Raw genomic sequence first — 10,313 nt, 5'->3', positions numbered from 1 at the left:
AAAAAAAGTTAATCTGGAAACTTTGTTTTTAACTAGATATTTTATAATGAGTAAAAATGAGCACACTATTATACATAACCAGTGAGGATGCACTTCACTGTATGCACCAATGAAGAAAGTAAACAGGGCCAGGCGTATTGGCACATGCCTTTGATCCTAGCACTTAGGAGGCAGAGGCAGATGGGGTACCTGTGTGGTGAAGGCCAGCCTGGTCTACAGTCTATGTAGTGAGTTGAAGGACAGCCAGAGCTATATGGTAAGACCCTATCTCAAAATAGAAGAAAAAAAAAGAAAGAAAGAAAGAAAGAAAGAAAGGGAAAGAAAAGAAAAAAGCCAACAGGGACTAGGGAGATGAGTCAGTGGGTAAGAGCATAGCTGTTCTTCCAAAGGACCCAGGTTCAATTTATAGCACCCACATGGTGGTTTATGATCATCTATAACTCTAGTCCTAAGATTTTCTGGCCTCCACGGGTACCAGGCATACACATATGTAAAATAAAATAAAAACTATTTTTTTAAAGAAGCGAGTAAAGGAACCCAGGTAAGCACTGAGCGCTGACTGTGCTGTTCCAGCTGTGTGTGCTTCAGCATGGATCTCCCTCCTGCAAAGGTTCAGACAACGGGGGGCAGCTGACAGAAAGCCCAGTGACAGGATGAAAAAGCAGACTCCATGGTCAGAGAGACCTGTGAAAATTCCTGTCAGCATCAAACTTCTTACATAAAACAGGATTAGAGACTCCATATCACAAAGATTACAGGGAAAGGTATACAAGACACATAACGTAGCGTTCGGAACACAATAGTGCTCTGTGAATGACAACTGTATGTAATCACCTGGACTAGGGCTAGAAAAGGATGCTGAGGCCACAGGTTTCCGTTTCCTTTTAATGTCACGTGGACATGGTGGTCCCCAGTGTACACTTGCCTGCCTGCAGAAATGAGAAGAGAAAGAAGAGGAAGAAGAGAAATGTTAACATCGTGGCCCTTGTTAGGAGGCGCCATGCTGGCCAGATGAAGCCCCCGCCCCACTACAGATACAGGGTAACAAAGCAGGCGTCATCTCTTGCCACTCGGCACTGCAGCTTCTGCACATGCTCAGAATTATTCAGATCCCACAACACTTGGCACTCTCAACTATTTATCAGATTTCAGGGAAGCAGAAATTCAAGACTAGAGTAAATGTGTTCTGTCACATCACTTTTTTTTTACAGTGCTTTCACATGAAAGCGCTAACTGCGAGTGAGCTGAACTTACTCAGGAGATACCTACTTCCACATGGTAACGTACTAGAAGGTTGTTAATGACCCGTGAACAGGAACAGTCACACAGAATTATAAAAAGTTCAACCTTGCTGGGCAGTGGTGATGCCCACCATTAATCCAACACTCTTGAGGCAGATGCAGGTGAATCCCTGAGTTGAGCCTAGCTTGGTCTATATAGTGAGTTCCAGGACAACCAGGGCTACATAGAGAAACCCTGTCTCAAAAACCAATCAAACAAACAAAACAAAACAAACGAATAAACAAAAAACTACCACTACCACCATCCAAAAAAAAAGAAAAAAAAAGATCTTAGAAAGAAAGAAACCCACAAAAAAAGTTTAACCCTGCTGTCTACTGGATAATTTGGATTTTTAAAATTTTTATTTTATGTGCACAAGTGTTTTGTCTATAAGTATGTACATCCTATGTGTGCCTATGAGGATGGAGGAGTGGGGGTGAGGATCTCCTGGAACTGGAGTTACAAACAGTAGTGAGTGTTCTTGACCACTGAGCCGAATCTCTAGCCCTGATTTTTTTTAACTTCTTATTGGTTCCTTGTGAATTTTCATATCATGTACCCCAATCATAATTTGGATTTTTAATACTGTTTATATCACAAGTTAAATACTTGGTTTCTGTGACCTTAAAAATATAAATTACATGTCAATGTGTTAAACACTGTTGGATTTTCTGCTTATTTCACAAATCAAACACCTAAATAAATAATCTAAGCTAGGAAAGCAAGATTCTCCAGAAAATGTTAGACTTAATACTGGACTAGCTGCCATAATATCTTAGTTCCACCTCCTCCCTCCCTGCAGTCTGATTAAGCTGAGTGTCACTTTTACACAAAGCTTTCCTTCAATACTGCAGGGCTTACGTGCTACGAATCATTATCTGACTAGTGAACATACATCATGCTTCCCTAATGAGGCTTAATCCCCCTGAGATTAGAACAGGGATCCTGAAAGCAGGCACCATATTTACACTTCTTTCATAATTATCCAATGATCTACTATCCTGAGCACAGGGCAAGCGCTGATGCTCATTAAGTATATGGTAGCCACGACTTACAGGAAGAAGAATTTTAAAAATCAAAAGGTCAAACAAATTAATGAACCCTGAAAAGTGGATTAAAATTGTAAACTTTATATGATTTATATTTTGTCACAATTAAAAAATAAACAGCTATAACCCATTTAAAAAAAAAAAAGAAAAAAGAAAAAACAAAGAAAGTCAGGTGTGTGGGACTGGAGAGGACAATCAGGAGTTGCAGAGAACCTAAGTTCCCTACCTAGCACCCACATGAGGTGGCTTATACCTGCCTGTACTTCGATCTCCAGAGGATCCAGTACACCCACGTGTATATGCGTGTGTGTGTGTGTGTGTGTGTGTGTGTGTGTGTGTGTGTGTTCATGCACATGTCTTAGCACTCAGAGAGAGGACAGGCAGGGGGAGCTCAAGTCTAGCCTGGGCTACATAGTCAAGTACTGGACTACCAGGTCTACATAGCAAGGTCTTTTTTTCCCCTAAAGCTAAACAAAGGGAAAAAAGAAAATCCATTTAAATCATCTATACTGATCACTGTGTCCTACATGCAAGAGTTAACTTCAAGTTATATACTTCATGATGTTAATTCTGAAAGCTGAAACAATTAATTCTGAATAAATGGGAAAAGTAATGGAAAGGGTTGATTTCTTACACCTTACACAGATCCACTGAATGGCTCTAAACCAGTATGCTGACTTAATAAATTAATGTAGGTGACTGAGCACCAAAAGCACACAGGACTTCTGTCTGAACAGAGGCACAGACACTCTGATGCCAAGACTTAGGCAGAAAAGGATGCAGCAGTACACAACTGTGTTCCTCTGCCAGACACATGCACAGATCAGAACTGCACCTTTCCACACAAGGGCCCTAATTACACACAGACTAAAACCCTAACGACCCCGTGCTTTCACCTAACTCTGCCACACTCAGCCACAGAGACTTCGGGTATGTACTAGCCACCTTTTCACTGTATGTCCTTCTCAGAATAAGTGTTGGGAGCAGTTCTTAGATCACATCCATCACTTCCCAAGCTTTGCATTTTTGGTTTATGTCTCTAATATGGTTAAAGGCCTAGACTATCAACTTTATGTATGTACTCAGGAATACTTACTACACACTTTCAAGAAATATGTTTTAAGTTAGAATTGAATTTGTTAATGTATCAAATGTTAAACTGCTACTCACTTTGAGTGGAAATACAGCAGTTATAGAAACACTTCTTCTAGCAAAAGGAGTAAGTGCTACTTACTTGCAGTGCACATCATGGTGTGCACTGTATGCCCACAGGGGCTGCTGTGCACTGGCAAGCTCAGAGCAGCCCACGCTCTCTGGGCCTGTCCCCGGTGAGCAACACTAAACAAAGACTTGAGGGTCAGCTGCTCCTCAACTAAACAATCCCAACGTCTATGCTTACCCTTTCTCAAGGTTTATTTCTATTCCCACCTCTAACAGCTTCCTAGGACATTCCAATTCCTTCAACTTTTAGAACTCTCTCTAGTTACAGAGGGGAAAGAACTGCAGGATTCCTAAGCAAATCAAGCTCCCTCCACCCCATAAAACAAACATTAATTGATCATTTTACTTGATTGCAGAAGTTTATTTTGTTTGCATCTTCTACTACTCACTAAGCTCTAAGTGAACACCTACTATGTGCCATACATAGTACTAAGCACTAAGAACATAGTGATAAGCAGACCATCTCTGCATTTTCAAGTCTTCCAACCACATCTGATCTGCAGCTTCACGGCTTTTCTGGGAACAGATGTATGTAATGGAGCACTGAGAAAGAGAAGGCACATGCATCCCTAAATCTCACTGTAAACATGCTTGGTCTCTTACAACACTGAAACCGAGCTTCAGCCTGGAGCGCTGTTTCATAGGAGGTAGGCTGAAAACATGGGAGGGATTTTGTTCTTTGTCCTCTCCTAGTCAGGATTTGAAGAGAAACAGTCAAACTCTGACAAGAGGGGCAGCAAGTCCCTCCCTCTCTGATAACAGGGGCCCACTGGGACTGAGTTCTGCTTGCTTCGGGAGAACCTGACAAGAACAAAGAAGGACAAGGACTGGGAACAAGCCTGAGGAGAAGGAGCTGGGTGCTCGGAACAAGGAGACCAGAAAGGGAACCTGCTGTGCTCATTTCTGGGAGCTCAAGTTACTCCAGAGACTGCTAGCAAGTAGGCAAACAACTGTTGAGCCTTCTGCTTCCTACCCAAGTAGTTCTGATTGTGTAGCCCAAAATAATTCAAAAGTGGATATAAAAATATTTTAAGGTAGGAAAAAAATAAAGAGACTGAGTTCCCGCCCACCTCCTCACTCGCAGGGATCCGACTCCTGGCTTTTCTTTAACATGCTGCTTCTCAGTGTCTGTCCTTTCACTATGGCAGTCCCAGTCAGCGCTCACAAAATAGCAACAACAAAACCAGCTTACAGGAAGGAGAAAGAAGAGTCGCACTCGCTTACTCGTCGGCCTGCATAGCCTATCTATCAGGCAAGGCAGAAGACTTAGACCTAACCAGAGAATGACAGCAGTGTGTAGTTGGTCCTGTGCTACAGACAACACAGGCCGGGCAAGGAGCCTCCCAGGTACTCTGGGAACAAAGAAGGCTATGTGGAAGTTAGGCCTGTGTCTACCAGGCTACAACATCACTCTCTCAACTGGTGTGACAAATGGTTACTAGAATCACATATGGAGTTTTCGTAAAATACTCATCTGATCTATATTTAGTGTACAGAATCAGTAAAAGGTTTATTTTGAAGTTTGCTCCTGGATAATTCTGATAGCATCTATGATAATTATGGAGCTACCCCCAAAGCCAGTCTAGTCAAGAACATAGTACTACCCCAAAACCAATCTAGTTAGAGTCTAAATGCTTAGACTAAATGCTAACTAAATATAAATAATAAAAATATTCCCAGTATATAAGCCAAGAACCCCTCTCCCCTTGCTCTCTTTCATTTGGCTGGGCCCCAGGACTCTGCTGACAGCCAGTGAGTGTGTGGGCCAAGTATGTCCTTCACAGTATGAGTGTGGGATCAGCATTTCTCCTACTGGTGTCAGACTCTCCTACTGTGGATTGTGGTGGCATTTGACAGAGATTGGAGATTAGAAGGTGGAGGAGAGGCCAGTGGCTGGTAAAGTGCATAGTGCATATTAATGAAGAGCTGAGTTTGGACCCCCAACACTCACTCAAGACCAGGCACAACAGCATGCATGTGCAATCCCAGCTCTGGGGAGGTAGAGACAAATGGATCCCTAGAGCCCACTGGAGGCGGTGAGAGCTCAGGGTGCTGGAAGCCAACTCTGATGGCCTGGATTTGATCCCCAGGACCCACGTGGTGAAAAGAAAGCACCAACTCCACAAACTGCCCTCTGACCACAACATGAGTGCTGTTCACATATGCCTCCCACCCCCACCTCCAAAACAAATGGATGCAAAAAATAAAAACCTAAGGTGCAGAGCAGTCGAAGAAGACACCCAATGGTGACTTTTGGTCTCCATGTCCAAGCATGTGGACACACACACATGCACACATACCACACAAACATGGACACACACACACTCAAAGAAGCAGGTGTGGGGATAGGTAAGGGGAATGATTATTAATAATTAATACAACTTTAAAAATATATTCCTTCATAAGCAGCCTCTAAATTCTTCTGTGCAGGCGAATGGTGAAGATTAACAATTAATGAAGGGGAGAACTCCTTCCATGCTCCTGTAAACACAGCATTTCCACTTTATTTGTGGAAGGATCAGGTGAGCTGGCTAGACTGCAGGGTTACTTAGGTAACCGGGCAGATTACTGTGTCCCAGGGGCAGGAATGTACTTTTAGGGGGAAAATACTTTGAGAGAAATACATGCATGTTTAATAGAACTAGTGCTGGCAAAAAGGAGGAGGAGGAGAAGGAAGAGAGAGAAATAAAGAAAAGAAAAGAAAAGAAAGGAAAGGAAAGGAAAAGAAGAGAAAAGAAAAGAATCAAAAAAACAAAAAAAGAAAAGAAAGAAAAACAACTCAAGTGACTGTTTCTGGTTTAGAACAAAGATACCGAAAGTCTCCTGGAGGCGGCAAAAGCAGTTTTTGTCTGCCAATGGCAAACTAATGTAAGGAACAGTTCACCTTCAAAACTGCTTATTTTTAAAAGCTATATAAAAGTTCAGTTTTGGTGTTAAAAGAAGCGGAAGAAGAAGAAGAAGAAGAAGAAGAAGAAGAAGAAGAAGAAGAAGAAGAAGAAGAAGAAGAAGAAGAAGAAGAAGAAGAAGAAGAAGAAGAAGAAGAAGAGGTATTTATCTGCTATATTTTCTTCTTATATAACACCTGAGGGACAACTGATGTTAGTAAGGACCAAAAGTCATACATATCATATATTTTAATTATTCTCCTTAACTACAAATCCATTCACCTCAAATTTTTTTTTCAGTAGAAATTTATAGAGACTTGCCCTGTTTAAAACCTTATGCTGGGCCGGGCGGTGGTGGCGCACGCCTTTAATCCCAGCACTTGGGAGGCAGAGGCAGGTGGATTTCTGAGTTCGAGGCCAGCCTGGTCTACAGAGTGAGTTCCAGGACAGCCAGGGCTACACAGAGAAACCCTGTCTCAAAAAACCAAACAAACAAACAAACAAACAAACAAACAAAAAAAAAAACCCTTATGCTGGAAGCACATAGGGTCGATCCATGGTGACTGTCAGGACCCTGTCCCCAGAAGCTCACAGCATGCTGGGAGTCAGAGGACTAATATTTTTGAGATGATGGGTCATAATCAAGGAAGAAGCCAAGCACTGGGTGGAATGAGGGAGAAGCAGGGGAACCCTCCTTCACCTCTGAATGCATTTTCAGGGTTCCTGGCATTTACTAAACACCCAGTACAAGAAGGATCTTCCTTCGTCTACCTGCACAGGGGCTAAAAGTGAAGGCCCATGGCACGGAGAGGAGGAACCCACTTTACAAGCACACAAGAGGCAAGCGCTGACTTAGCCAAAGAGGAGCCAAAGTAGGAGGCCTACCTGCCTCCTACTTAAGCCTGGCTCTCTGCAGTCTGTGGCAAAGGGCTCATAGCACTTCAAACTGCCTTTACATTCTCCCCCTGACAAGGCCAAGGCTAAGTCACCCACAGGAACAGAATCACTTGGCATCCGTTGGGAAGATGTGTGTTACAATGGAAAGGCAGACAGACAGCGCTTTCCTCACTTCACACAGGCAGTAACATGGCAGCCATCCAAGAGCTCCTGTAAATAAGCCCCTCCGAGAGAAGATTTAAGAAATGTGTGCTATACAGCAGGAGGCTGTACACAAGCCTGGATGACCTATGGATGTATGTGGACACCATTACAGCAAAACCCTTCCTCTCACATGGCTGAAACTCCGGCACTAAAGAGTTGAGTTGGAGCTGCTGTGTGCCACAGCATCCCACACAGACAGAGGACTAATAAAAGGTTCCTTCCCCCAAGCCCTGGGGTAAAACCTGAGGCTGTTTATTATGGCTCCAAAGGTCAAAATTAATAGCATGAATTGAGTCTTCTTCTTGCTCTTTGAAACTCCTTGTCAAGTGGTAGAGCCAGCTGGGCACACAACTCTGATATGCAGATTGTAAGGCTTATGAACAGATAAAATGAATTACAATGAGCTAGGCCCATCATATTTCAACTCTCTAATGGGCAGGAAGGTCTCTCTCGGTCTCTCTCGGTCTCTCTCTCTCTTTCTCTCTCTCTCTCTAACTCTCTTTCTCTCTCAGTATCTCTCTCTTTCTATCTCTCTCTGTCTCTGTCCAAATGTTTCTTCTTAAGAGTCAATTTGAGGCCATTTAAAGTCCTCAGGAATCTGCACAGCATCTTACTAGCGAAGAGGTCTGGAGCCAGCTCAAAGGTCTAAAAATTGAAACCATCGTAAGGACAGGATAAGGAAGTAACTCAAAAATAATGGTGGGTGTCAGGCTACTGAATATTTACATACATCATTTTATTTTGATCCCTACTAGTCCTGGAAGAAAAGTTCTACTTTAAACATGTAGAAACTGAGGAACAAGGAGGTTAAGTGCTTGCCTAGGTAAACCCGACATTCTCACCTGAGTGAGTATGCCATATATTAACACCCATGTTCTTAATGTTATTTTTCTGCCCAACATCTCATGAGCAACAGGAGATGCTATGAGACTTCTGTTCTCTCATGAAAATTCATGTATATTCTATGAATACATGCCTGGGAATCTCCCATTCTTAATCGAGTAGAAATAAGACTTCACAAGTGAAAAAATTATTTACAAGGAAACTGGCCTATCTGGTGCATACATGGGGGCAGGGAGACACACACATGGACACTAGAACAAGTGTTTCCCTATTGAGGAACTTAGAGACTAACTGGAAATGGATGCATTTCCGAATCACCACCCAAAACAGACGAAAGGTCACAGGAATCAGAAAAAAACTAAAAATCCATAAAGCATTCAAATATGTGGGCACTAGTATGTACCAGAGAGATGTAGCAATTGGTAATCTCCTCTTGTTTTCTGTAGGTAATAACGTTAAGGTTTTTCTTTAGCCAATCTCATTAGGGGGAAAGTTGCCTACAGCTCTGGTCTCATTTGTCTACAATAGCACACAGCCTCTAGCAGAGCCCAACCACCCCATCTGCTGTTTGAGTAGCAGCAATTCTTAGCCTGCACCTTACTACTTCAACAGCAAATGCCAATGCTAGCAAACAAAACTAAACTAAAAGAGCTATATAAAGCTTTATGAAGACATCCACCAAGTGTTCATGCACCCCTGGTCCCAACTAAACTCTGCATGCTCTCATTCATCAACTATGTGTCACACACTCTTCTTCACCTGGAATGGCTTCTCTCAAGCTAAAGGGATCCCAGTGGTCTGTCTCCAGGAAGAACGGAGCTCACAATACCAAAGCATGGAATCTGCACCAGTTACAGAATAGGTGTTCCTGATAAGGACCAGCCAGGAAGTCATTACTCTAAGGGCAACAGTCCTTAACCCCGGGTGTCTAGCAGTCACCTCAGAAGCTGTAAGGTCACCTGTCAAAGCCTGGGCCTTGCCCCAGAAGGTCAGGCTCAGCATGGATGGTCATTGCTGTTGCTTTTAGTTTATGTTCGTGTGTGTGTGTGTGTGTGTGTGTGTGTGTGTGTTTGCATACAGTGCAGATATATGAGCGTGGAGACCAGAGGTTGGTATTAGGTGTCTTCCTCAATCATTTTCCAACTAGGAGCTCACTGATTTGGCTAGAGTAGCTGGCCAGCAAACCCCAGGGATTCTCTTGACTCTGCTTGCCCAGTGTTAAGATTACAGATCCACACCGTGGCACCCTACTTTTTAAAAAAAATGGGTGCTAGGGATCAAACTCAGGTCCTAGTGTTTGTACAAGTCCTTACCAATTAAGCCATCTGCCTTATTGCCCATGAATGAATTTTTTAAGGCTTTTCAAATGACTCCTCAGTAGAGTCAAGGTTGAAAACTATCATCAAACTTAAGTATTTTTAGAGTGAACCTCCAAACTTACTGAATGGCCTAACAACCGCAAGTCTTCATCTCGCCCCCTACACCCAGCACATGACACATCCACACAGCGTTACCTTGAACTGGGTCCCGTTAGTTATTTGATTATAGTGAAATGCTAAACTACAGTACTTGAGGTCGCTCACCACACCCCAGTGGCCTCAGTTTATTCTGAAATCTCAGGCTGTATGTGGCTTTGAGGTGGCCATGTTCAGATGCTGAAGTCGAGCTGAGTGCAACTGGCAGTGTCCAGCAAGGAGGTAGCTCAGCTCAGATCCCTGACAGGAGGGAACCTTCAGAGCCCAGGCATGATTATCACACTCTTTGTGCTCTTAAAGGAGAGTAATTATAGGCATGTGAAAAAGGGGAAGCACTCCCCGAGGAACTCTTCCTCACATGCTTCCCAAGAGGCACGAGGGCCATTAAAAATTCCATGATGAAGAGGAAAAAGAGCCTGGGAACAGCCAGGAGGCAATACAGCAAATTAATACAGCAG

General features: G+C 43.1%; 1 protein-coding gene across 5 annotated transcripts in view; it reads right to left on the bottom strand.

The window, feature by feature from the left end:
- Gpatch2l (G-patch domain containing 2 like) overlaps positions 1 to 10,313 on the bottom strand; it is a 51,071-nt gene that overhangs the window by 9,349 nt on the left and 31,409 nt on the right. For 3 of the 5 annotated variants that reach the window (XM_031355694.1, XM_031355692.1, XM_031355695.1), the window contains one exon: positions 835 to 929. The exons of the other annotated variants lie outside the window; for them this stretch is intronic. In XM_031355694.1, coding sequence (XP_031211554.1) covers positions 835 to 929 — 95 coding nt within the window. The remainder of the gene's footprint in view (positions 1 to 834; positions 930 to 10,313) is intronic. 5 annotated transcript variants of the gene reach the window in all.

Source organism: Mastomys coucha, unplaced genomic scaffold, assembly GCF_008632895.1.
Source record: "Mastomys coucha isolate ucsf_1 unplaced genomic scaffold, UCSF_Mcou_1 pScaffold6, whole genome shotgun sequence".
NCBI classification, from domain to species: Eukaryota; Metazoa; Chordata; class Mammalia; order Rodentia; family Muridae; genus Mastomys; species Mastomys coucha.
Note: the sequence above shows the minus strand (reverse complement) of the source record. Positions and strands in the feature narration are given on the sequence as shown.